This window comes from Cheilinus undulatus, linkage group 4 (genome assembly GCF_018320785.1).
Source record: "Cheilinus undulatus linkage group 4, ASM1832078v1, whole genome shotgun sequence".
Classification (NCBI taxonomy): domain Eukaryota; kingdom Metazoa; phylum Chordata; class Actinopteri; order Labriformes; family Labridae; genus Cheilinus; species Cheilinus undulatus.
The window spans coordinates 19,054,747-19,082,137 of record NC_054868.1 but is presented as its reverse complement, the minus strand read 5'-3'; the positions used below and the strand labels follow the sequence as shown (position 1 = coordinate 19,082,137).

Here is a 27,391-nt window from a genome sequence, read left to right as displayed (position 1 = left end):
TTAATTGCTAAATTATTAAAAGCCTGTCTAGAGTCAGGTCTGTTCCGAATAGAAGCAGGGTAATTTCACATGGACTGTCGAAATTCAAAGCCTGAGATATTTTATTTAAAGTTTTACAGTATCTTAAAATGCAAATTTAATATGCTCAGCAATCACTTTGCATGTGCTTTGTGTTCAAGTTGTGCTACATTTTAAGCTGTGAGACACTTTAATGTTGTCTTAAATCAAATCCTGCATAAACTTGACTAAACCTCAGGATGTTTTCCTGTTATCTGTTCACCATAACTTTACAATGATGTTATGAATTTTATCACAAATCTTTTTATCCAATTCTTTGCATCTCTGCATGCAGTAATATCAAATATGCCAACAGTGGCTCAACTTGGTTAACTAACCATGGAACAGGGGGAGAGATGACCCACAAAGTCACTGCTGTAACACTTTGATTAAAAACCTGGGCTTTTATTTTCTTCAGCTTCCGATATAAACCCTGCCTTTATTCTGGACAGGGGTCAATGGGCATGCCTTTGATTACTGTCAAACAACACGCGTCCACAGCAAAGACAGGAATGACAATAACACTATAAATTTACATCTGACAAAACATTTAAATGTGGAAAAAACAGAGTACTAATACACAGATAAAATTAAAATTAATTGGATTTTGCACCATAAATCAGTAGTCAAACCTGCTGCACAGCTAGCATAAATATTGGTTTCTTCTGTACTCCTTCTTTTTTGGATAGATATTGGAACCATTTTTTTTAAATTTAACTATTTCAACAGTGTCCTGTAAATGCTACCAGCCTTTATTTGTCAAAATGTGTGGCAAAATCAGGCTTTTAAAAAGGACTAGGTCAAATATCATGTTTTTATTTGAAGTTTTTTTGGCATATACATAATAACAAGCTTGTTTTAAAGGAAATCAGCGGCTGTCGCTGTTATTACATATAAATGTGTATTTAGTGTTGTTAGTCTTGTTTTTAATTAAGAGGCCTAAAGGTGGCTATCCTAAAAACTGGAAGTATCTAATTTACAAGCACTGCCTAAAACTACAAAAATAATTAGGTATTAAGAACAAAAGAAAGGTAAAACTGACAATTTCAGGATACTTAGAATCGTTAGTGCTGATTTTAAAGGATTGATGTGTCAATGTTCACTTCACTGTTGAAGATAATCACCCATATCTCACAATATATGAGTTGTAATTTTAATATATTATCTCTAAGAGTTGGGAAGAATTCAGGTCATATCTAGTAGTTACACAAAAGTCCCATGCATAATTAAATCTAAATATAAAAACAAAAGCAGAAAAACTCACCTACAACTTCTTAAGATGAATAAGCTATAAAATTTAATTAAAAAAATACAAAATTTAAGACCTTATAGTCTTCCATTTAAGGCTTGATACTTTTTAAGACCCCGCAGACACCCTGAGCTCATTTTGTTTGATCTTAAGTCAACGTTATGTTCCTATACAGTATTTATGGGTGATTGAAGGTCTAAATGGTACCAAATATTTATGTTTTAGTGTATTTTATTGTTTTAAATAATATATCAGACAAAATCTGTCTATTTTGCAAAAATGATCTTCACATCCAGTTTCAGTAGATATATTTTTAATAACAAAGATCAAAGCAGTAACTGTACAAAAATATCACATCTCATAAAAAGTAAACCGTATTCTAATAGTGTCCAAATATACATTTGATAAAAAATAAACCCCCCTCAACTGTGAACCACCTAGGGAGTTTTTTAGCTTATTTATATGTTATAAATGTTGGTGCATATGGGTTACAGTTCTCGTCCTGAACTCAGGAGAACTTAGTTAATGCCTTGCTGCTCTTTTTACCTTCTTCCTCTGTGTGGTGGGGGAAACAGGCGTGGACAAAGGCTCAGTTTCTGTCCTCTCATCTATGATGGGAGATTCTTCTTTACATTCAGTTTTTGTTTTAAAGGATTTGGTTGGACTTGGAGACTTGGGGGATCCAGCTTTAGGCTTCTTTGTCGGAGAGTTCTTGAATGCAGACGGGCAGCTGTGATGGTTCAGACACACCGAGCACAGAGGGTTGACGGGAAGACAAACCTGCTGTCCAAAACCCACAAGCAGCCAGTTGATTTCACTCCACAGCTCCCTGCAGCGAAGTATGAGACGAGGATCTCAGGCATACTTTCAATCTGGACTGACTGATTTCTTTAACATTTAGTAACAGTGCTGTTGACGTAGCATGTTAAGTAACTCCCATTGTTTTTCTAATTTTTTCTCAGCTTCTCTGACCCATCTGCACCTTCCTCAATAGTTAATATCTCACTTAACTATTACACAAAAGCAAAGATGCAACTTAACTAAACATATCCTGCATATAAATACATATTTACTCTCACTGTTTAATTGTCAGATGCCCTCTTTCATATTCTTACCAGCATCAGCAGGAATTTAATGAACTTAAACCAGTCAATATATGTTAAATACCATCATTCACTACCTTCATAACAAAAGTACAAGAGTCAGTGATGTACTGTACACATCTAGGCCAATCCTGGTCACTCTGATCTTTATAGATTTATTCATCTTTCCTAATCATGCTTTTACCTGGGTAACCATTCCTCCAGAGCCCTGCGTGTTTCCTCTGGATTTTTGGTTGTTTTTTTCAGCCAGCCCAGCCTGTTGGAGATACGATGCACATGTGTGTCCACACCTAAATAACAACAATCAGTACATGAGTACATGAACACGTGTACTATTGTCAAGCCAGTCTAAAGATTTTTAGTCTAGCATACAAATATGTATAAAAAATAAATGAGCCTGTACTAATAATGAGTATTTGAATTGATTTTACTGATATTAGGGTATTATTGTTAGGCATGATATCAGTATTTGCAGACATGAAAATGTCTGCCGATATTTACAGACGATGTATCACACGTACACATCTATATATCTATAAATCTCTATATCTATATTTCAAGCTGCTCTGTTTGGCAAAACTAATTTGTAATTTGGTGTCCATGTTCAATTGGAGGCTTTTTGAAGATGCAGTACAGGCTTAAGTACAGTGAGCCCACCAATGCCGGACACCTGGTCCCAGGCTATGTCCATAGCCAAGTGAGCCATCTTAGGTCCAACTCCTGGAAGGCGGACTAGCCCCTCCACACTGTCTGGGATGTCCCCTCCAAACTCTTTCTGCAGCATGGCTGACGTCAGCTTCAAGTACTTCACCTTATTCTGTAGAAAGACAAATGGGGAAAATATTTCCTTAGGTGCTGGGCTGATGATCAAAGCAGGCTGAGAGAAGGGAAAATCTGTCCTCATTTACAAACATCTTCTTAAGTTTTTCTTTCATTTATTATAAAGAAAGTGCCCAAGAGAAACTTTCACAAGATGTTCTTTGACTATGAAAGTGTTCACATCTGTGTTGGTAAATTTATAACTGCCACATGCTTGTAAGCATGAAGGTGATGCATTTGTTTTTCAAAATTGGCATAGAAAAACACTCTTTTTATGCCCATATAAGGACATGAGACTGCAGGGCCATGTTTGCACATACATGAACAGACAAAGGGCCTTTTACAATCCGCTCTCTACACCTTCTACTTTAACACTTCCACTCAGTGTGCATGCTCCTGTAGAGGCAGCAGTTAAGAAAAGAACAACAAAGGTTCTGAGACAACTGTCTGAAGAGCTACTGCATTGCTTTGATCAATGGAAGACCTGAATGTTGAAGAAGGTGATGATAGAAACCCTTCCACCTAAACAGAGGGAACTTCAGTCATGACAGTGTTAGCAAGGAGGGAGGTTTGAAAAAGGACCGCATAAACTGAGAGAAGAGGAAGAAAGAGAAGTAAAGAAACTTTGGAACGGATGTGAAATAAAAAAAAAAACAATTTACAATTAAAGTACAATTACACACTGGGCAACAGGTTAGAAAAACTAAAGTAGTGCAACTCAAATTAAACTTAAATGGGAACTATAAAAGTCGACAATATAAAATCAAACATAAATAATCAAACACATTTAAATATCCATGTATGCAGGAAGGTTGTTATTATTTTAAGTGTTTAATGGTTAAAAAAATATTGCTAATGAGTTAAGTTTGTATTTCTAGTTTAATATTTCACAATTAAGATCAAAGATAGCACGTTTAAAATAAAAGTTGGCCATTTTTAGTTTACGCAATCCTATAGCATTGACTGTGCTAAATTAGTAAAATGCAGTTAAATATCATTGAAAATTATGTGTCATTATTAATTTAGCATATCTGACCGCTGGTGAGTAAAAAATTAATCATTTTAATTCAAGAGTACTCCTGAGTATTCCTACATTTTTCATCTAACATATCACAAATAGGAAAACTTAAATGAAAATCTGAATCTTTTTAAAAACAGCAAAGGTGGATTTTAAAGCAAATTTCTTCCTAAGAACAGCTGATGAATGAGACTGCTCACTACTATTTGCTCACTACTGTGGTGCAAAAGAGACTTCTGTTTACCCTCCAGAAGCCAACTGGGTAAATAAGTTTTCCCAAGGTGTCATCATCAGTAGAGAGAAGATTTTCTACAGTGCAGCCATGAGCTCGGAGCCTTTGCATCGCTGCTGCTGTCACCTGATCTTTGGTTTGACTGGAAAGCATGAGAGATACCAACACCTGGAAACGTCGCACCTGAGCCCAAAGAGAGAAGAACAAGAAAAACAAGTGGAGTTAATATGACCTACTGATTTGTGAAGACTTCAAAAAGTCCAAACCACTCTCACATGTGCAGGAGCCTCTGTGTCGTAGCATTTCTCTGCTCCCATTTTATCTACTGGTGCATCCCGGCTACTCCTCATCTCACGAATGTATCCCAGTTGTTTCTTCCAGTCAGAAGGTTCCCAGTGCTCTGTCTTCACTGATTTAACACCTTTATCCTCATCATATTCCACCTTCAGCTGTCTTCTCCTGCGACTGTGTGAAGACAGTGGTACAGTAACTGTCTCTGATTTTAAAAGGGGTATGTCATTGGAGAGGGGTTCAGGACAGGCACCTGTAGGAGCAAAGGGAAGACAGGATGAGATCTGTCTGATATGGCATGCTAATATTTATTATAGTAAGTCAACACAGAACTCAAAACAACTCTAGACTGGTCTTTTTTTGTTCTTTGACCCCCTTAAAACCTTAAAGTGCAGATTCAGTAAAGAGGACAACGAGCAATAAGCTACTCCAGTGTCCATTAGGATGAGGACAATTCCAAAGAGGCTGGGGTTGAGGGTGCCTCTAACCTGACACGCCAAATGGATTTCTTGGATTTGCCAGTGAAAAACAAGGAAACGGGCGTATCCATCTGCTTTGCAAGGTTAGGTTGCCTCAATGTGTGGTCTCTAACTCTATAACTGTAAATATGCCAAAACAACCACAGCTACTCCATCCTTTATTCATCGTAGTCTGTCAGAGACACTGACCAAAGATGTATCTTCTTCTAAAATGTATTGTTGAGTAAAATAAATGTGTTGTGTTCAGCTAGTAGCCCAACGTCACCCATTGATAAGGGAGCCGAGGAGGGTCCTTGCACAGAAATCTTCGCCTCCTCCTCCTCCACTTTCACCGCCACGGAGGAAACTGGATCAACATATCTTCTTCTGTTGGTAAGTTTTGCTGTGAGGGTGGCTGCAGAAGTGAAGCCAGCCTGTCGGATCCCATTCCTAGTGACAACAGAGCTGCTCTGCATGAAATAAGGAGACGACATTATAAAGCAGCGGATAACATGACAGACCCGCGTGCTGCAGCGCAATCCAGGCATTTGAATGAAAGTGAAGTTGGTTTCCCATTCATAACAATTATCTACAATGGCCACGGGAGGGCGTACTCAAAAAATAAACGCATAGAAGAAATAATAAAAAGAGTAGGCATTTCAATTAGATGATTTCATTTTTTAATTAAAATTAGAAAACAACAGATTGTAAACATGTACAGTCCCAAATAACGATTTTGTACATTAATAAAACTGAATCTCACAAATTAGGAACACATATGAGAAGCCAACTTCTCCATGGGTTGATATTTTTTAGTCAATTTATTTATTTTTATTTATTTATTTGTTTATTCATTTTTAACAGAGAGAATCCACAGCAACCAAGGCCTCCTTTCAGGGGATGCCATGCAGCAATACAATAAAAAGACAAAACAGAAATAAAAACACAAAAATGATCACAAATAAACTGAGCATTGTGGGATGAGCAGCATCCCTGTAAGGACCGATTTTCTGGAACACGTGCACTGGAACCTGAACATGTAAAGAACATTATGTTCAGTGATGAGTCTAGATTCTGTCTATGCCAGTTGGAATGTACAGGGTCAAAGATGAAAATAAATAAAGATGAATAAAAGTGTGGAGAAGATGTGGAGAACAATATATAATAATAATATATAATAATATACTGATTGCTGCACCGATAGGGTGACATCTTTTGGTGGAGGCAGTGTGATGGTGTGTGGGGTGTCATCTCCCTTACTGGAAAAACAAGGCTTGTCATCACTGGAGTCAATCACAATGCAGAGAGATATTGAGATGAGATTCTGCAACCAGTGGCAATACCATATCTCCACAGTCTGGGACCAAACTTGTCCCATCAGAGCTGGGTTTATTAGAGACTAGATCTAGAATTTGGGAGTGGAGAGGATGGAATGGCCTGCCAGCAGTCCTGACCTCAACCCCACTGAACACTTGTGGGATTAGCTAAAGCGAGCTATTTGTGCCAGAGTGACTAACACAACCACGTTGGCTGACTTGTGACAAATGCTGGTTAAAGAATGGGATGCCATCCCACAGCAGTGTGTGACCAGGCTGGTGACCAGCATGAGGAGGAAGTGCCAGGCTTTTGTGGCTGCGTCCGGTTCTTCCACTCGCTACTCAAGCTTCTGTTTGTTAAATGAATAAATAGTTACTTGGCATTGGCAGAGGAGATTTGGCAACTTTTTCACGGGTGTGACCATCACACTTGGCTATGCTGCTCATTCCTCAAATGCATGTGCCTTACAAATTTGGCCCCATTTAAAAGGGAAGTAAACTGTCTTCCCAATGGTGTATTTATTGCCAAGGGGCATTGTTACAACAAAGAAATATTCTACCAAACACAATTTTTCTTAGTTTTTATGCTAGGTTTACATCATAAACAAATGCTTATTCTTGCAAACCCATGCCCTGGTTACTAAGCCACATTTTAAAGCAGTTACAATCACTTTATTCTTACATAGTTCAGACACTAGGCCTTTGAAAACATTGTATTATAAGTCTCCTTTTCATTTCAGATCATGAGTGCCGAAACACTAAAAACATTCTTACACTATTCAGTCCTAAACCTTGGCTGTTTTGAAAGTCAAAGGTCATCTTAACTTTGCCTTATCAAACATTTCACTTTTTACTGTTCGTATTTCTTCTTCAGTGATGACATGTAGCCACCTTTTCTGTGGTTGAATGCATGTCATTATCTTCAGTCCTTATTTCTTTTCAAAATAAAAGCAATTAGATTGAGACAGTACAAAAAAACAAAATAAAACAAAAACAGTAATGGGAAAAATTGTTTTTTGACAGCTCTATAAAGAGCAAAAAAGGTTGCAGTTAATGACTTCTTTATAACATGTTAGTGTGATATTAAAATTAAGTATGCTGTACAAAATTGTAAATACCTAAAGATCACAGTGCAGACAGTACACACTATTATTCATATTAAATTCTGTCCTCGAAACGTCATCTGTTCATTAAGTAAATGGAGTTAAAATGTGTTTAAATCCAGTGCAATAACAAAAGTGTGTTAAAAAAGAGGCTCCTCTCTCAGACAGCCTGGTGGCAGTGCAACTTCAAACTCCAACGATGAACTAACTTCATGTTGTAGCATGTAGCATTTTAGCTAGCTGATTACGTAGATGGCCAAACAAGGAGTTAAAGTTTGGATATTCCAGCGATGTTAGTTTTAAAAACTCTGTTTAGGTCTACTGAGAAAACTGGCTTACTTACGTAGCGATTAAAATGCTTCTCTCAACGTTTATCTAGATACATAAAACCCCGATTAGCTCTTAGGTTGTTAGATAGGTTGCTCAGAACTACATTTCCCATCAGCGAGCAAAACAAACGTGTTTTTGTAGGAAGTGCCTGTGCCACAGCTTTACTGTGTCATCCGGTTGAAGAGTCGAGGACTGAGCTTGGGCGACAACAGCAGCAAATACAGTGTTATATCAATGCATGGACCCAGCAGCTGTGTTGGCTGCACAATGTCGAAGCTGTGACTGAATGAAACTGAAAACGACCCAACTCCGATAAGGTGAGGCGAAAGAGGGAGTAGGTTGAGGAGGGATTGGTGTTGTTTTTTAGCTACTAGACCTTGAATGCCACAGAGGAATGCTAACCCATAGCAGGCAACGAAAAGCGTAGCTAACGGTTCAGTAACGCCTCGTGCATTACTCTGGATGAAACTGTTTATCATTATAGAGGCCACGGATGTGATTGGCTTTGATACAGAGGCCACCTTGCAGTGATGTGTTGTTGACGGTGGTTGTTGTCGTTGAACTAAAACAGAACAGTCGTTGTCTGTGCGCTCACCTCCCCTCCCCTCTGTCTCTGACAAGTCCACATGACAGCAAATTCTCCAAACCTGCCCCCCCTCCGTGTTTACACATTTACAGGCTTTGGCTGCAAATTTAACACAAGGGCATTGCTAACAGAAGACTTTGAATGGCCTATCAGTCCAAATTACATACAGAAACGTGTTGAATGATCTTCCTCTCATAAACACAGCCACGTATACTGTCATAAATGTTCAGTGTTGGTTAATAAAGTGTAATGCTGCCACCAACAGTCTCAGTAACATGCAGAGACAGATTGAGGATTTATGACTACTAGTACTTTAAGTGCTTGACCTAAGACAGACCAGAGATACAGAGCCTCCTCACTGTATAATAATAATTACAATTATTTTATTTTTATAGCACCTCTCAAAAGTTACAAAGTGCTTTAAATTATAAAATGAAATAATGCACAAAGGTAAAAACAGCATTTAAAAAGTGAAAACATTAACACAAGATGTGAGCTGTTAACAGAGTGAGATGCACACAGTCAGGTTATGTAGACAAAAAATAACATTGAACAGACACAAAAGTTTAATTAGTAACATGGTCTAAAATAGTGTAATGAAAGCATAAAACAATGTGTATAATAAAATAAAAGACAGGACTTTCTGTACAAGTAGATTTTAATGGGGCTGTTTAAAAGAGAGTGCTGTTTCAGACCCATTTCTTCAGGTAGGGAGTAGCTGCTGCACTCTTACACAAAATGCCTCATCATCTGTCGATCTGTGGGAACTAAAAGAAAGCTACTACCTGAGGAATGTATGCAGCGGCTGGGCTTGTAGGGTGTAATAAAGTCACCCTAAAAAAATAGTTAAAAAAACGATCATACACTACGTGCAGAATTATTAGGCAAGTGAGTGTTTTGATATTATCCTTATTTTTATGCACATTTTCCAACTCAAAGCTCTATACACTGGAATGCTTATTGGAATGAAGCATTATCAGGTGGTGTTTATCTGTCTAAAGAGGGAGGATGTGGCCTAAAGTGTTTACCACCCTATATCAAGGTGTGCAGAATTATTAGGCAGCCTCTCCACCTCAGACAAAATGGGCCAAAAAAGAGATTTAACGGACACTGAAACATCAAAAATTGTAAAATCCCTTTCAGAGGGATGCAGCACACTTGAAATAGCAAAGCTATTGAAATGTGATCACCGAACAATCAGAAGTTTTGTTGGAAATATCCATCAAGGTCGCAAGAAACATGTGGAGAATAAAAGACGGAAATTAACTGCTAAAGACCTAAGAAGAATTAAACGTGAGGCTATCAGAAACCCTTTATCATCCAGTGCTGCCATATTCCATAACTGCAACCTGCCTGGAATGTCCAGAAGTACGAGGTGTTCAGTGCTCAGAGATGTGGCCAAGGTAAGGAAACCTGAAATTAGACCACCACTGAACAATACCCACAAGTTGGGCTCGTGGCTGGATCACTAATGGGCACAGGGCTCCACTTTGAGTTAGACGACAGGTGGGGTACTGGTGTGGGCAGCTATTATTAAAGATGAATTAGTTGGACCTTTTTGTGTTGAGGATGGACTTAAAATCAACTCTCAAAACTACTGCCAGTTCTTGGAAGATACTTTCATCATTCAAGGAGGCCATGATTTTTATGCAGGACAATGCTCCATCATATACATCAAAGTACTCTACTGTGTGGCTGGCCAGCAAAGGCTTTAAAGATGGCAGATTAATGACATGGCCCCCTTCCTCACCTGATTTAACCCAACTGAGATCTTGTGGGCCATCTTGAAATGTGAAATTTAGAGTGGAGGAAGACAATAAAGCACTTTGAACAGCATTTGGGAGGCTGTGGTTGCTGCTGCACATAAAGTTGATCGTCAGCAGATCAAAAAACTAACAGATTCCATGGATGGAAGGCTCATGAAGGTTATTGAAAAGAAGTGTGGCTATATTGGTCACTGAATATTTGTTTTTAAAGTCTAAAGTGTTTATTTGTTAATTTTCAGTTGTTTAATTGTTATTCTTGCTATAATAAATGAAAATTAACATGTGAGATGGGGAAACAATTATTTTTTAATATAATTGCCTATATATGCCTAATAATTCTGCACACCCTGATATAGGGTGGTGATCACTTTAGGCCACTCCCTCCCTCATTGGACAGATAAACATCACCTGATAATGCTTCATTCCAATACAAATTCCAGTTTATAGAGGTTTGAGTTGGAAAATATGCATAAAAATGAAGATAATGTCAAAACACTCACTTGCCTAATTATTCTGCATGCGGTGAATACAGGAAGCCAGTGAAGAGACGCTAGAATGGTGTTTGTTAGAAGTCTGGCTGTTGAATTTTGGATGAATTGGAGCCGTGATTCTCACTGTGTGGCTCTTGAGCCACATGTGGCTCTTTTATGGTAACTTGTGGATCTTTTAAGTCATGCTTGGAAAAACTAATTCCCCCAGAAAAACTTAGAAATAGGAAATGTTGACCTCAGAAATGATCCATTGTAAGTCACTTTAATTGTCAAAATCAATGGCCAGTGTTTTTTTCTGTATATTACCTTTGAAAGTGTGCAAGATAGAACATGAAAGATCACGGATTCTTTTAAAAAAAGGGACAAAATATTTTACAAACTTGACTTTGCCCTTTTATTTTGTAGTCATTTGATGTGGATATTTGTGTAGGTTTTGGTCTCAACTGGTAGTTTTGTAAAGGAGCAGACCCTTTTTTTTTCACAAAAAATGACTTTTTTTTACCCATCATATCTTCATTTTTGTCAGCTCCTTCACACACCCTCCAAAGCATTTAACTTAAATTTTATCATTTCAAGATGAACATCAAATTTTCAGTTGTCTAACGCAAGTACTCAGTTATGATATTAAGTAATATAATGCATATTTTCACTTATTTTTTTACTCATCTGAAGTATCTTATCTCTGAATTTCATGATTTTCTATCTAATAATTTAACATCAACCATATTAAAATAAATTAGTTATGATTGCATACACATTAGCTGGTATTTTAACAAATACACATTTAAAACAAACAGAAGATAATGCATTTTTTGTACAATGAATGAAACCATCATCGGACAGAGTTGACAAACATCTGATGGAGTTGATAAGTGTTTAACAAAGTTGGCAGTGGTGATGATGGAATGTGGCTATTGCAAAGGCATTTTTCAACATTTTGGCTCTTTGGTTGAGCAGGGTTGAGTAACCCTGAGTTGAAGGCAGGAAATAGATTGACTGAAACCAGAATACCATGGATTGCAATTGTCCAGAAGTGAAGATATAAATGCATGGATGATTTTTTTTTGAAGATCTGGATGGTATAGAAGTTTTTTTTTAATTGTTGCAATGTTTTTGATCTGGAGAAAATATGATAAAGTGACCTTGGTTATTTGTGAATTTTAGGGGATGCACCCAATATTTGCCATGAAATAGCTACCTAAAATATTTAACTTGGTTCCTCTTAGGCACATGCTTCATCATTCCGATAAGTTCCATGAAAATCAGCTCAACAGTTTTTCACTAATCCTACTAACAAAGAAATACTTCTAGAAATAAGATTTGTTTAAATGCTATTAGACTTGGGTAAAGTTGAATCAAAGCTGATGAGTCCCATATAAACCAGAAACATAAAGACCCTATGTGATACAGCACTTCATTAGTCTTTGTTCAGGTCTTCAAAAAGTCTTATTTTTGATTCTTAAAAATGTTTAGCAGCCCTGCTGTAATCAAGTCTGAGGATGTTGAGACTCTGCCTTTCCTTTTGTCTTTTCACTATTGGACTTCACTTTATAATTAGTTAAGCTACCCAGGTGTGTGTCAAAAATGTCCTTTGTTGTGTGTGTTTCTCTCTTTTAGGCGACAATCAGGCCCAGTTCGTATTTTGTTTTGCTCCTCCTGTTTCGGCCATGAATAAGCAGCCTAGTAAGGAAAGCCTCAAAGATAAAGTCAAAGGCATCTTTGGGCTGGGCCCTCCTCGACCACCAAGCAAACAAAGTGAACCTAAACTATCTGAGTTTATCATTACGACTGACATCATCAAGGTATGCAGAGGTGACCGTTCTTAAATGCATACACATTCAAACTTATTGTAGTCTTTTTTTGTTTTCCCATAGTGCTTTGCATCATGTTCTGGTCTTGATGTTTTGTAGGAGCTCCACCCAGACTGCGGCTTGAGTAACCGCATAAAGATGATGAATAATGTCTGTGACCTTGCAAAAACAAAAAAATTTGAGGAGGTAAGTCTGCCTGTGCTGTGTTGTTTTTTGAAATACTATTAGAAATTAGTTTTGCCAAATGTAAGTGTGCACATTTTTATGTTCTGGTCTTCTCAAGCATGCAGTGGAGGCGGTGTGGAAGGCTGTGGAGGATATGCTGACTCCTGAGCAGCCTCCTGAAGCCAGACATGCTGTGCTTCAGCTTCTTAGAGCCATCATACAGGGACAGGTAAATAAACACAACATGTACACAGACAAACACAGTCAGTGAATGAAGATAGAATTATTTCATACAGTCTGTTTGCTGTTTATGTGAAGGGGGAGCGGCTCGGTCCTCTGAGGGCCTACTTTTTTAAGGTGATAAGAGACTACCAGCCTTGCAACGAGGATCTCTCTGATAGGCTGGAAGTCTTCAAAGCTCTAACTGAGAATGGAAAAGACATCACGTACCTGGAGGAGGACATAGGTGACTTTACACTTTATCATTGTCTGCTTCACAATCATAAATGCCTTTCATTATTTTCACTAGTAATGTATTTAATTTCTCCCCCAGCACGTTTTGTCCTCCTGTGGATGGACATTGGGCTCACCTCTGACTTTCTTCACGTTCTTGTAAATCTGGTTAAATTCAACTCATGCTACTTGGACCAGAATGTGTCCATCATGGTCCAGTAAGTCCAAACACAGACACATTTTAACACTCGTAATTATTTATGCAGAAAATCATACTATATATCAACATGCATTTTCCTTTTGCTTATTCTGCTGTGCAGGAAAATATGTCTGCTCTGTAATAGGACAGTGTCATCAACAGATATTGAGGTTTGTATTTCTTGCTTACAGAATCTATTGAAACACATCAAAGTAATAGCAGGGTAATGTCAGTCAAAGACTAAGTGGGGTAATCAAAATATTCTTTTCTCTGACAGTACATCACTGTTCAGTTGTAGGCAGTAGCTGTCTTAGCAGTCAGACTAAGCCAATGAGCCTTTCCTAGATTTTTATCATAGGTGCCTTGAATTGGTCGAAAGCCACTATTCACACACACACCAAACTTCCAATATCCAGTAGCTATGAAAAAGGGTTACAATAGGCATGTATGATATTATTGACATGATATTGGTATCAGCAGATACAAAGATTTCTGTAGTTCTTACATTTCTGTGATGTCAATACAGTATATTCGCTGTACATGAGGGCAAAATGTATGGATACGTTTGTGTGCTTTTAATCAGAGCCAACAGACCTACCTCAGCAAATGTTTTTCTTTTTCATCCTTTCATTCCTTAAACTTTAAAGTGTTTTTATGGACTGAAGTTTTAGTTCTGAACTACAGCTAGAGTTGTTTAAGTGTTTCCTTTGAGAAACGTTTTTATTTGATGCACAACGCGGCTATTAGCCTGCCATCAGGTTGTTATAGTGTGGTTTGTTGCTGTCAAAAGTGTACATATATCACTGCTAATGTTAAAATATATTTTGCATATGTAATCTAAATAAATTTCTTTAAGATTTTCATTACTGAATGTTTACATTTGAAAAAGAAAACATCTATCACCTATTGTAGAATCAGATTTTTTTAATTTTTACCGTTTAACATATGTTTAAAAAAAAATAGACTGTCATAATTAGAGGAACAGATCAGTTCCACTACAGGAGGAACTAGGTCTTCCGTACAATCATAATGTGTATAATCAGTTTATTGATAGTGGATGAAATTAGTTAGCATATTGGATATTAGCAAAAATCACGCAACCCCAGTTAAATGTCAGTCTTTCCCCACCAGGAAAAACCAACACATGGGAAATAGTGTTTAATTTATTTCTTTATTATTTCGCATGCTATTGCTTTGGTTGTTTGTTAATGAAGTCACTGATAAGTTGTAACAAAGTTAAAACTCTGTCATTAGAATATACAGGCTGGACACGGAGACATGGCTTGATTTCATTTTGTTTGCATAATAGCAGTTAAGGGCTTCAGACTGCTGCATCTCGCCTGATATGTGTAGCTCAGGCGCTAAGAATTAAGAGAGTCACAACCAGTTTTTACGTGTGCCCTTCTTGGTTATGGACCAAGATGGACAGGAAAATCATAAATGGAGAGCCTTATTTACCTTGTTGTAGTACATATGCATGTCCACGTCAGTAGAATATGTATATAATGTGTTTCTTGAGCTCCCTGACAAAAGCCTCGAACTTAAAAGTGCCTTTTTATTAAATTGTTCTCTAAACTTCCGCTATTAGTGAAGCTTAGTGAAGGGGGTTTATTGAGCTAAAACTTATGAAGAATGACAGGGTTTGACAGCAGGGAGATGTGGCCAACATGCAGAAAACTCATGCCTAATGTGAAAACCACACTGGCAGGAGCTGGAGTGGACAAGCGCAATCCACGCATGCGCAGCAAAACACAGCCAGTCTGAAACAGGCTTTAATGGCACTCAAAACATAAAAAAAAAAAAAAATCTCCTCTGGATTTTGGAGTTTTTAAATTGGTGGCTGCATGACAAACTTTTGTAGCTCTCATTGCAGCTCTGTTTATGTTCCTTGGACACTGTAAACATAAACTTGTGTGTATGTATATAACTATCACAAAAAAGTAAGGTTTTAAACATATTGGGTTGTGAGTTTTGAATTTAAAAAGGTTTGTCATCAACTGTACTTTTCCCTTTGTTATGACTGTGAGAAATGTTTCTGGTTTTATTGTAAACAAAATTATTTAAGCATTAGTTATCTAACGTAATAATTTATTCTCAAAAGTCTAAAAATATGTTGCAGAGGTTCTAATCTATGTTTGTATGTCTTGCTGGTGTGTATTGTGGGATGTGTAGGTGGCACTGCAGGTTCTGGATGCAGTGGTATGTTACAACTGTCTGCCCTCAGACTCTCTCACAGTCTTCATCATCACGCTCTGTCGGACCGTCAATGTAAAGGAGTTTTGTGAATCGTGCTGGAAGGTGAGAGAAAAAATGCATCAGCACTTTCTCACATTTTTCTGAAGGCTCCTCTAAGGGCTTTCTGATTCTAGTAAAGAATGACATAGTGATAGCTTGTCCTTCTACAATACAAATATATTGCACATAAAATGTACAGAAATCAAACGAGGCAAAAAAAAATGTCTTTATGTACATATAAAGCATGCATGGTATTGGGAAGTTGTACGTCATAGGACTATTTTCTTTAGTATTTTGAACAAAATGAAGTGCATGTAATTAACATTTATTAAAGACTGCAAATAATCTCTTTGTCACTTTTTATGTATTAGAAAATGTAACCACTAAATTGGCTCCAATTAATCCGAAGATAGCTGGTAGTTAGCTGATGCCATCTAATAACACAGATTTGTAAAATGTACCCAAGCCTTTTTTTCTTCTTAAACTGTATTAAATTCAGACTTTTGTGTTGTTTTTCACAAAGGGATTTATCATGCAGCCCTTGCTCCTTAGTAAAAGGCTATAATTAATACCTTTAATATGTTCGTCTTTCATGTTTTGCCTGGCTTTGTCTCTCCAGTTGATGAGGAAGGTATTGGGAACTCACCTCGGCCACAGTGCCATTTATACCATGTGCCGAATAATGGAGGAGAGGTATTGTCTTTAGTTTCATCCTAATTGATAGGCTATATACAATATTATTTGGATGTGATTCTCCTGATACATGCCTGTTGAACTACCTGAAACCTCCACCAGGGTGTACATGGAGGATGCACCATTGTTGAGAGGAGCTGTATTTTTTGTTGGAATGGCCCTGTGGGGTGCTCACAGACTGCCTGCACTCAAAAACACACCGACACTTGTGCTGCCATCATTTTACAAGGTAACACAAATACATTTCAACAGTATGTATCATTTCCTTTAAGCATGTGCTCTTAGGTTAATTAAATGTCTCATCATTTTATCATGGTAGGAAACAAAATTAATGGATAGTTGTTTACAAAGGGAAAGACTTACAAGCCTTATCACAATGATAAAAATCGTACCTAATGTCTCCCTCAACAAAGGCATAGATGAATAGGAATATAACCCCAAAAATTATTCAGACTGATTTTCTGTTGGTGGACTTTCCATTAAACAAATATATTTTTCATCTTTGACATTCACCTTTTACATATTGTACTTTATAACAGCAAATGTAGCTCAAAAAGTATAGAAATGTTTAAATAGTGCCACATTTTTAAGGAACATGCATTTGTGGGATGAGCAGCAGAGCTGAGTATGTGGGTATTCACATTAATGAATACAGGAATACAATAAGGTTTTTTTTTTAACTCCTTTCCAAATTAAATGTGATGTTATTACTTGAATTGTCATGATCTTTTTATTTTCAGCCATGTTAACACGATTTTCAAACATTCTTTAAGTATTTATTGATGCTCCCCCTTTCCCTTTTGTATTTCGTTGCACTTACGTGTGTTTTGTTTTTTGCTGTTATTAATGTAATGTATGTTTATGTAATTAAATATTTGATGTGTGTCTTTGATTTATGTTTAGAATTAGAATTATCTCTAAAAAGTTTGCTGTACTTAAGTGAGTTGAAATGACTTTTGCTTTTCTCCCCCTACACACAGGCCATGTCTTGTGCCAATGAGGTGGTGTCTTATGAAATCGTCCTCTCCATCACCAGACTAATAAAGAAGTACGGTAAAGAGCTGCAGGTGGTCACCTGGGACATCCTGCTGGGAATCATAGAGCGACTGCTGCAACAGATTCAGGTATACACAAACTGCACATGCTCACAGTCACACATATAGTATAATAAACATATTTTCTCACCAAGTGGCATGTCTCATTGCAGATGATAGGAAGTGCAGAGTTGAAGGCCATTGTTTATGAGCTGCTGACCACCGTAGAGGAGCTGTATGAGCAGAATGGTTACCATGGCTCAACGGAGAAGTTCTTCAGCCTGGTGGAGAAATGTGCAGACAAGAGACCAGTAAGCTCTTTTCAGTTTACAGCGTGTAGTGTTTTCAAAATATTTTATTTTAGTCCTCTTACACATCATTGTTGCTTTTCTGATCATTATCTAATGTCTTTGGATGACAGGATGCGTCAGTCCTCACCCTTATCTCCTACAGAGCTCAGTCTATTCAGCCAGCTAAGGACGGCTGGATTCAGAGCCTTCATCGTCTCATGGAGAAATTCTTTAGGTAGAGCACATACAAAAACAAATATGATAACTTGAAATGCTTTAGTGACCATCTTTAGTTGACTCTTTGGATTTATGTTATCTGTCTCTGTGCCCTGAAAGAAACGAGACTCGCAGTGTGATAAGGATTAAGGTGCTTCACATCCTGTCCTTCGTTCTTAGCACCAACCGTCAGCTGTATGAGGTCTGTAAGCTCTTACACACACATGTGCTCATATTGAATCATTTGTTGCTGTTTTGATGCAAACAGCAACAAATGATGATTTTCTGTAGCTCCAGAAAATGAAACTGTCTGCTTTTTCCTTGTTCTAGGATGAGTTAATAGAGATGGTGGTGATCCCCCAGCTCAGTGGAATAGCAGAAGACCGAGACCTGGCTGTCAGAAAACAGGCGACCCAGCTGCTTGTGGACCTCGCTGAGGGCTGCAACACACACCACTTCACCAGCCTGCTGGACATCATTGAGCGGGTACAAAAGCGCACCCTGAGAGCACAGGGCTTTGCCCCCCCCCTCCTTAGCTAGAGTTTTGTCCGTTTCAGCCATGATGGCAAAGTTTTTGTTTTTCTTTGTGTAGGTTGCCAGTCGCTCGCTGGTGTGTTCAGGGCCCCTGGAGGTTTCTGAAAGAGACTCCACAGTAGAGTCTCCCATGGAGGACGTTAGGACTGCTATACTAGGTCTGCTGGAAATCTTGCAGGTATGTGGTTGTTGTTGTGAAGGACCTGGGATGTCTGGAGTGAGGTTCATTACAGAACATTTGACATTGCTTTGAAATAATTCTTCTTAAATCGGCAGCTGCCATATAAAAAAACACATCATTAATACTAATGCAGCATTAAATGATAAATCCATCAGTAGTTATCTAAAATCTGTTTACAAGTGTTTTTAAGAGGTTCATGCACCTAACTAAAGTTAGGCATATGAACTATTCTAGCCTCATTTCCACAAGGTGGTCTGGTTTGATTGAGTATGGATTGGTATGGTTCAGTACACTTAACACCAAAACAGTTTGCATTTCCGCAGACACCCATGCCTTCACTTGGGGGGCGGGCTGTAAGGCATGCATGTGAAATCACATCACAGTCTGCTGGTCCAGCCGCTGAGTTGTAAAAAGGATGACTGACAGAAACCAGTAGAGAATAAGCAGTAAACCGTTTTATTTCAGCTGAAAGTGCTTTTTAAAATAATAACTACATCTTAATCATGTTAACCGTTGTCAGTACAGATCCTCAGCTGATGGAATACGTGTGCAGAAAAATTGTGAGTTGCAACGGTACTTTAATATGTGAATATATCTAATCTAATTTGACAGTTTTAACAGTTTATACAACATAATATAAAAGTTATAGAGTTGTACGATGAGAATTTGTCACATAGAAAATAACCTAAAGGTTTAACTGGTGTTAAAATCAAACTAGATTAGTCAGAAATCCTGCACTGTGTGCTAATCTCGTTTTAAAATAGGCTGCAGCCTGAAGTTTTACAAACACATTCAACAACCACAAAGCAGTGTTTTCACAGGTTACCTAAAGTAAGAAGTAGATGAATAACTAGTTCCAATATGAGAATCAACTGACCTAAAGACTCGTATTCACAAACTTAAGCATTAATTTAGTTTCACATCCATTGTGGATAGACCAGGCTGATGTGTGCCTTCAGGCTCTGCTTTGTGTTCTTAAAATCAGGTCCAGATAGATGTCAGGAAACCTGATTTGTAGCCAAATATCAGTAGCCACAGACTAGGAAACAGTTCAGGATCTCTGTCGAGTCCAAATATCCCCAATTTAAGCAGATAGTCCGTTTTCTGTTGTTTTAGCCCATTCCTCACAGAGAAGACTTCCATGTTTTGCAGCCCGGAGCCAAGCAGCTGTGTCACAGGGTGACATGACGTCAGTGCAATCCCCTTTTGTTGTGCTTGTAGCTCCACCTTTTTGAGACAGATGGGTAAGATTGGTACCCCTACAAAAAAGTGGGATAGTATGAGTCGGTTTTTTGGGACGCTTTCCAACTTTTGCTCTATGGAAACGCAAAAAAATGCGTGCCGTGCCGCACTGAACTGAACAGGACTGCTTGGTTGAAATGACTCATCTGATGGTTTGTTGATTGCTCAAGTTAATTTGAAACCACAATTCCCAAAAAGTCGGGACATTCTTTAAAATGTTAACCAAAACAGAATACAGTGGTTTGCAAATCCTTTTCAACCTATATTCAATCAAATACGGCACAAAGACGAGATATTTTAGTCTAGACTTATTTACTTTGTTGTTTTTGGGAAGTATTTGATGCTTGCATTTTGTTCCAAAAAAGTATGGACAAGAGCTTGTTTCCTACTGTGTTCCATCATCTTTTCTTCTAACAACACCCTGTAAGCATTTAGGGACTGAAGACACTAATAGTTGAATTATTTAAGTAGGATTCTTCCCCATTCTTGTTTATACATTTTCAGTGGGAGACAGCTCTGGACTGCAAGCAGACCAGTGTAGTACTGTACAGCAAAGCCATGCTGTTGTAGTTCATGTAGAATGTGGCCTGGCATTGTCTTGCTGGAATAAGCTGGGGTGTTTCTTAAGAAAGAATTAATCTGGATGTTAGCACATGTCACCCTAAAACCTGTTTGTACCTCTGAGCATTTCTCAGTATGAATGGGGCCTTCACAGATGTGCAAGTTTCCCATGCCATGGGCACTAAAACACCTCCACATCTTTCCCAGGAGCTCTGTATATTTTAGAAATGAGAAAATAATAAAGTTTTGCGTTTAAAAAGAAATAAACGAGAATGAATGAAACAACCATAAAATGTTATTTCCATGCGCATTTAGTCTTAAAGATTTGGGACAAACGATGTTATCTGTATATCAGTGCTGGCAGATACTTGCTTAAAAAGTGAACTCTTGGTATCAGCAGATATGGACATTTCTGCAGATATTTTGGCAATAAAAATCAGCTTTTATCAGTTGCAAATAGCCACACAGACAAACATATTAGTGGCATCTCAGGATGGACCAGCAGATCTACATCAGCTAGAGTCTTTAATTCATCATCAGTTCTTACACTAAGGAGTGTGTTTTAAGGACTGAAATTTGATGACTTGTTTACCCTCAAGCTTTAGATTGTGTGTTTTAAGGACTGAAGATGTACATCTGAACTATATTCAAATATGGGTATTGATATCAGTATGATCCACAGGTTGGTGACCCCTGAGCTAGAAATTCATTTTTCAAATCTTCTTGTGGGTTCAGTAATGTTTATAGATAGGACAAGAAGAGCCTAACTAATGATTAGTTTTGACTTATTTGTAGTTTTACTTTAAACACATTGCTTTTCATCATATTATGGAAAACAAGTATAATTTTTTTCTGTTCTACAGTTGAAACAGTATTATCTGACCTTTTTGGAGGGATAAATGAAATGAACCTGTTGATAAGCTTCCATCTTTCCCTCTGCTATCAGAGCAAGCTTTACAGCCTACCAGCCAGCCACGCCAGCCGCGTATACGAGCTACTGATTAGCCACCTGCAGCTTCACTACAAAAACAAGTACTGCTCAGCCATTGCTTCCAGTATTAGACTCCAGGTAAGACAAATGTATTTTATTTTCATATTTTGTCTCTTGCTTTATTTTGTAAATACCTGTTGATCTCTTTTTCTTTTTGATTTATTCCCTCCCTTAGGTTTTTGACTTCTTCCTGATGATGCGAGCCGACTCTCTTCATCGTCTCGGGGTCCCCAACAAAGACAGGGCAATTAGATTCAGTCCTTATTGTTATTGTGACACAGGGTGAGGAAGGACATGCACAAACACCTCCCCGCAGCTCCTAGCTGCATCTATTATGCTTGTTTTCATCCATTCAGCTAAATTGAACAGAATAACTTATTGTGTCTTTCATAATTTCAGAGAGCCAGAGAAACGTGTCAGTGAAAAGAAGCCTGCAGGTTCAACATCTCCTCCTGCCGGCAGCCCAGCTCCCGCCACTGCTGCTTCTACAGCCACGATACGCTCAGCCTACCTGCCCTATGCTCCTGCCTTTAGTGTACTCCTGCAGTGCCTCAAGATGGTACAAACACACTTAAACACTTAGTTACTTTGTATGCATAAAAAATGTTGGGTGGTACTGATGAGTTCATTCTGTCGACAAACTTAATGACAGGAAACACACTGACAACAAAAATAACATTATTACAAAGATAACTCTTAATAATCATACCTACATTGGATTGGTTTTACTTACCTAAATTCAAAAGTGAGATATATCATAGTGCTCTGTACCATCCTTATAAGATTTTTTAAGTGGCCTTCAGTGTAAAAAGTATGAACATCAATGACATAAGATATTTGTTTTTATCGTGTAGGAAACTGATTGGAAGGTGCTGAAGCTGGTTCTCGACAAGCTGCCATGGACACTGCAGTACAAAGTTCTGCTGCTCACATCACCATGTAGCTTGGATCAGCTATGCTCAACACTCTGCTGCATGGTAGTACAAAGAAATACACTTACACAGATTCTGAATAAATAAATGCAAATTATACAAGTTCTCTGTATGTGTGCTTATAGGTGACAGATCGTCTGATCTCAGAGCGCTTAAAAAAGACCCCAGAGGGATTTTCTCGAACTGATGTTCAGCTGGCTGTGGTTCCTGTTCTTACAGCGATCACGTCCTATCATAACTACCTGGAGCAGTCTAGACAGGTACAAACAAGATGAAGCAGTGACCATTGTTGACAACACAGTCTGGTTTCTAGATATTCTGAAGTTTACATGTAGGGATTACTGAGTATCTGGACAGCGTGCCATCATACAGTCCCAGTTTTGCAGATATTACAATGCAGATAGACCTACATCATGTACCTGTCCTCTCCTTCCTGTAGAGAGAGTTGGTTCAGTGCCTTGAGACCGGACTTATTTACCGCTGTGCCAAGCAGTGTGTGGTGGCTCTTACAATGTGCACCGTGGAGATGCCTGACATTATGATCAAGCTTCTGCCCGCTCTCATCGTCAAGCTAACTCATATTTCTGCAACTGTTGCCATGGCATCTCCAATGCTCGAGTTCCTCTCCAGTAAGCAGCAAAGACTTTTCATTCTTTTCTCACAAATATGTTTTGTTAGTTGAATGGTTAAGCCACATTAACATATTCTGTCCCAGAGGGAGAACAAAAACTGAAGTTTTCTGTTGTTTTTTTTTCTCTTTTGTTTTATAGCTCTGGTGCGCCTGCCTCATCTCTATGCCAACTTTGTCGCCGAGCAGTATGTCAGTGTGTTTGCCATTTCTCTTCCCTACACTAACCCTTCCAAGTAAGTGCTTGTAAACACACAAATCTATGTTTTATCAGATGCAAAGACACACTGACCTTTTTTCTTCCATTTTAATCAGGTTCAACCAGTATATCGTGTCCCTGGCACACCATGTGATAGCCATGTGGTTCATACGCTGCAGACTCCCCTTTCGCAAAGATTTTGTTCAGTACATCACAAAGGTTTGTGCTAGTTTGTCATCCTATGTTTATTGAATTTTTTAAAGTGCTTATAATCACAAACACTAAATGTTTCTTCACATTCACAACTTTGTCTGTTTGTGAAAATTCTGCCAATCTGTCATTGCCAATACCAAACAGCTTATTCTGCCTTTAACTGTTTTTTGGTGGATTGGATGAATAAAGTCTGAAGAAACAAGACATATTAGCAATGGTAGTCAAAATAAAAGCCAATGATAACAGAAAAATCGTGTGTTTGGCATTGGCAGAGAAGATTTGGCAATTTTTTTTCATGGGTGCAAACCACACACTCAAAACTGCTGCTCATTCCACAAATGCATTTTCCTTACAAATTTGTTTGTAACTTTTGTTAAATAGGTAGGCTTTCCAACAGTATAACATTTATTGCCAAGAAGCATTGTTACAACAAGGAGATAATCTACCAAACACAAATGTCCCTACCTTTTTGTGCCAGGTTTTATTGTGTTTACAGGGCATCTTATCCATTTAGTCTTTTAACATTTTAGACATTTAATTTTATAGAAGCTACCCATCTTTATTCTTACTGTATTTTAGTTTTACTTCTCTTTAAATCCAAGCCCTCCTCATTTTTCAGGGTTTGCGCTCAAACGCCCTGCTGCCATTCGATGACAGCCATGAGCAAAGTTCATTTCGTGCCAGAAGCACCAGCCTTAATGAAAGGCCAAAGAGGTAAAGCATCCGCACACACAGCTGCAGAGTGCTGACGTACAAACCAGTACCACACACTAACCATGTAGCCATTGTTGTGTAAGAGGGCTGGGGTTGTAAATGTAACTGGGGTATCAGTATGACTGGTACATGACGTGATAGTCGCATTGACTATTCTTGGGTTGCCATGGTGATCATTTCTTCATTCAATCTATGGTTTATGCCTTTTTTCATTCAATATTGTGTTCATTTTTGCCACATTGTTTTAGTGAAAAATATAATTTAAATTACCTACAGGTGATGGACAAAGTAAACGTGACACCTTTGGAATATAATGCGAGGTAACAGCCCTGCAGTTGATGATAAATAGTGATGGTAAATAATCAGTTAGAGGGGTTTCATTTCTGCTCTTTGAAGTAATTGACGTTAGGTGTGTGGGTTGCTATGAGTAGATTGCATTATATTGTCCTGGTGTTTTTTTTGGTTTGTCCACAACCTGTAGCATACGGTCATAGGTATAGAATGGGAACCAGCATGTACTAAAGCTGTTGGTTTTTCCCTTCACACCTCACCATCTTGACTGTTAATTGCCAAAATGAGTGCAGACTTGATAAAAAGAGAAATACACACCGCCTTTCACACAGAGGTGACAAGAAGCTTTTCTCAGCAAGGAACCATTCTCATCCATACATGGTGTGAATGTTTTTCAGTTGTGTGTGTCTTAATTGCTCTAAAAACCTGATGTGAAAACATCCAAAGTAGCTGATCACAGCACCGTGTATTGTGGGTGAACACAGAGAGAAAAAGGAAACGAATGGAGGCTGTGACTTAGCAGATGTACAGAGCTGAGTCTGTACCTTTCCCTAACAGATGTCTACTGTGCCACACATTTTTCTTTGTCAACCAAGAGATTTTATTGTTTCCCTGTGGTTGAGTCCTCTACATGGACAGAAAACCCTACAAAAATTGCTGTTGGCACTGGTGTTGTATCTTGAAAATAACTACGAGAAATTGGACAGTTTTTGAGGCCACCTGGTGCTCTGTAGGTGGGCCGCACCCTCATGTTCAGTTGTCATTCTTAGCCTCCCCCTTCGAACTTTTTATATGAGCTTTTTGCCAAATTATTTATTGCAGGCCTTTTTTCTTTTCAAAATTTAAATTCCTACTACTTTTCTGCTGTGCAATGAGATGTTTCAGAAAACAGTACATACAGATATTTTGTCTTCATTTTTTTATTCAAGTCACCTAAACCTTGCTTGGGTCCTATCATTATTGCAGTATTTCACATTAATCACGTAAAGCACTGATTATCAACTGGAGGCCCAGGGAGCCACATTAGGCCCCCCACAGCTTTCTATCTGCCCCCCGGAAGCTTGATTTAATGCAGAAAATGAGCTAAGGAAATAGATATATAATATTTTGGGTATCTTTTCTTTTTTTTTACTTTTTAATCCCTACAGATATTTAAGTAACTCCAAAAACAAGTGAGATTGAAACAATATGTTAAAATATTGGCTTAAAGTTTGATCACTTTTTACAAAAAGCAAACTATTATCAACCATTGTTTGCAATAAAATGCATGACAAACACATACTCTTAAGTCCATTCTTGATTGAAGCAGCAGATATCTGTGTAAATTAAACAGTTCAGGGGGACTGAGAGTTTATTTTTTACTGCCTGAGAATCAAAACAAAAACCCTGTTTCCTTCATGTGTTTTTCACCAATCAAGATGCAGTATATTCACCTAAAACTACATGGCAGTACCAGAAATATGTGGCTTAAATATCTCAATTGCCCCCTTGAGGCTGGCTTCAGTATAGGTCACAGGCCCAAAATTTAAGTACATTTCAAGGAAAATTTAATTATTTAGACAGAAATGTTTCTTTTATTTAGATCATTTAATAGTCCAACCCCCACAGGTTCTGCATAGACATAAGCTGGCCCTTCTACAAATGTAGTTGATGACTGCTGACCTAAACTATGGTGGCCCACCATAGTCTAATTTGCCCAGTTTGCCCTGCCAACGCTACATCTCTTAAAGGAACTGAACATACATTATATTGCCAAAAGTATTCACTCACCCATCCAAATAAATGAAATCAGGTGTTCCAATCACTTCCATGGCCACAGGTGTATAAAATCAAGCACCTAGTCATGCAGACTTTTTCTACAAACATTTGTGAAAGAATGGGTCGCTCTCTGGAGCTCAGTGAATTCCAGCGTGGTACTGTGATAGGATGCCACTTGTGCAACTGTCAGTGGTATTATAACAAAGAGGAAGCGATTGGGAACAACAGCAACTCAGCCACTAAGTGGTAGGCCCCGTAAAATGACGGAGAGGGGTCAGCAGATGCTGAGGTGCATTGTGCACAGAGGTCACCAACTTTCTGCAGAGCCATCGCTACAGACCCGCAAACTTCATGTGGCCTTCAGATTAGCTCAAGAACAGTGCGTAGAGAGCTTCATGGAATGGGTTTCTTCTGCCAAGCAGCTGCATCCAAGCCATACATCACCAAGTACAATGCAAAGCGTCGGATGCAGTGGTGTAAAGCTTGCCTCCACCGGACTCTAGAGCAGTGGAGACGCGTTCTCTGGAGTGACGAATCACACTTCTCCATCTGGCAATCTGGTGGACGAGTCTGGGTTTGGCGGTTGCCAGGAGAACGGTACTTGTCTGAAGTTTGGTGGAGGGGGGATTATGGTGTAGGGTTGTTTTTCAGGAGCTGGGCTTGGCCCCTTCGTTCCAGTGAAAGGAACTGTGAATGCTTCAGCATACCAAGAGATTTTGGACAATTCCATGCTCCCAACTTTGTGGGAACAGTTTGGGGATGGCCCCTTCCTGTTCCAACATGACTGTGCACCAGTGCACAAAGCAAGGTCCATAAAGACATGGATGAGAGAGTTTGGTGTGGATGGGCTTGACTGGCCTGCACAGAGTCCTGACCTCAACCTGATAGGACACCTTTGGGATGAAGTAGAGCGGAGACTGAGAGCCAGGCCTTCTCGTCCAGCATCAGTGTGTGACCTCACAAATGCGCCTCTGGAAGAATGGTGAAAAATTCCCATAAACACACCCCTAAACCTTGTTCTTCCCAGAAGAGTTGAAGCTGTTATAGCTGCAGTGGGTGGACTGACGACATATTAAACCTTATGAATTAAAACTGGGATGTCACTCAAGCTCATGCCAGTCAAGGCAGGTGAGTGAATACTTTTGGCAATATAGTGTATTTTTACATCAGTATAATATGAAGATCTTTTGTGTCATGTTGCTACTACCTCAGCAAAACTTCACTTGCTGCAG

The 27,391-nt window shown here is 38.5% G+C and overlaps 2 protein-coding genes across 5 annotated transcripts in view; one reads left to right on the top strand and one right to left on the bottom strand.

Moving 5' to 3' along the window:
• Positions 1–1,608: 1,608 nt before the first annotated feature.
• nthl1 (nth-like DNA glycosylase 1) lies at positions 1,609–5,775 on the bottom strand. The gene is made up of 6 exons (XM_041785145.1): positions 5,514–5,775; positions 4,754–5,022; positions 4,491–4,661; positions 3,067–3,226; positions 2,594–2,699; positions 1,609–2,135 (listed from the first exon to the last, which is right to left on the bottom strand). Exons 1-6 carry the CDS (start codon positions 5,773–5,775, stop codon positions 1,829–1,831), a joined length of 1,275 nt encoding a protein of 424 aa, XP_041641079.1. The 3' UTR covers positions 1,609–1,828.
• tsc2 (TSC complex subunit 2) overlaps positions 5,483–27,391 on the top strand; it is a 45,369-nt gene continuing 23,460 nt past the window's right edge. For 3 of the 4 annotated variants that reach the window (XM_041785144.1, XM_041785143.1, XM_041785141.1), the window contains exons 1-25: positions 8,159–8,293; positions 12,437–12,621; positions 12,730–12,816; positions 12,914–13,024; positions 13,114–13,261; positions 13,349–13,466; positions 13,569–13,617; positions 15,620–15,745; positions 16,302–16,375; positions 16,478–16,604; positions 17,356–17,499; positions 17,583–17,720; positions 17,831–17,934; positions 18,036–18,117; positions 18,246–18,401; positions 18,508–18,627; positions 21,380–21,502; positions 21,600–21,706; positions 21,824–21,983; positions 22,279–22,401; positions 22,482–22,616; positions 22,796–22,985; positions 23,127–23,220; positions 23,300–23,402; positions 24,016–24,110. In XM_041785144.1, coding sequence (XP_041641078.1) covers positions 12,487–12,621; positions 12,730–12,816; positions 12,914–13,024; positions 13,114–13,261; positions 13,349–13,466; positions 13,569–13,617; positions 15,620–15,745; positions 16,302–16,375; positions 16,478–16,604; positions 17,356–17,499; positions 17,583–17,720; positions 17,831–17,934; positions 18,036–18,117; positions 18,246–18,401; positions 18,508–18,627; positions 21,380–21,502; positions 21,600–21,706; positions 21,824–21,983; positions 22,279–22,401; positions 22,482–22,616; positions 22,796–22,985; positions 23,127–23,220; positions 23,300–23,402; positions 24,016–24,110 — 2,849 coding nt within the window. In that variant the 5' untranslated portion in view covers positions 8,159–8,293; positions 12,437–12,486. Of the gene's footprint in view, positions 5,621–8,158; positions 8,294–12,436; positions 12,622–12,729; positions 12,817–12,913; positions 13,025–13,113; positions 13,262–13,348; positions 13,467–13,568; positions 13,618–15,619; positions 15,746–16,301; positions 16,376–16,477; positions 16,605–17,355; positions 17,500–17,582; positions 17,721–17,830; positions 17,935–18,035; positions 18,118–18,245; positions 18,402–18,507; positions 18,628–21,379; positions 21,503–21,599; positions 21,707–21,823; positions 21,984–22,278; positions 22,402–22,481; positions 22,617–22,795; positions 22,986–23,126; positions 23,221–23,299; positions 23,403–24,015; positions 24,111–27,391 lie in introns of those variants that run through there. The other variant, XM_041785142.1, reaches the window with a different exon arrangement.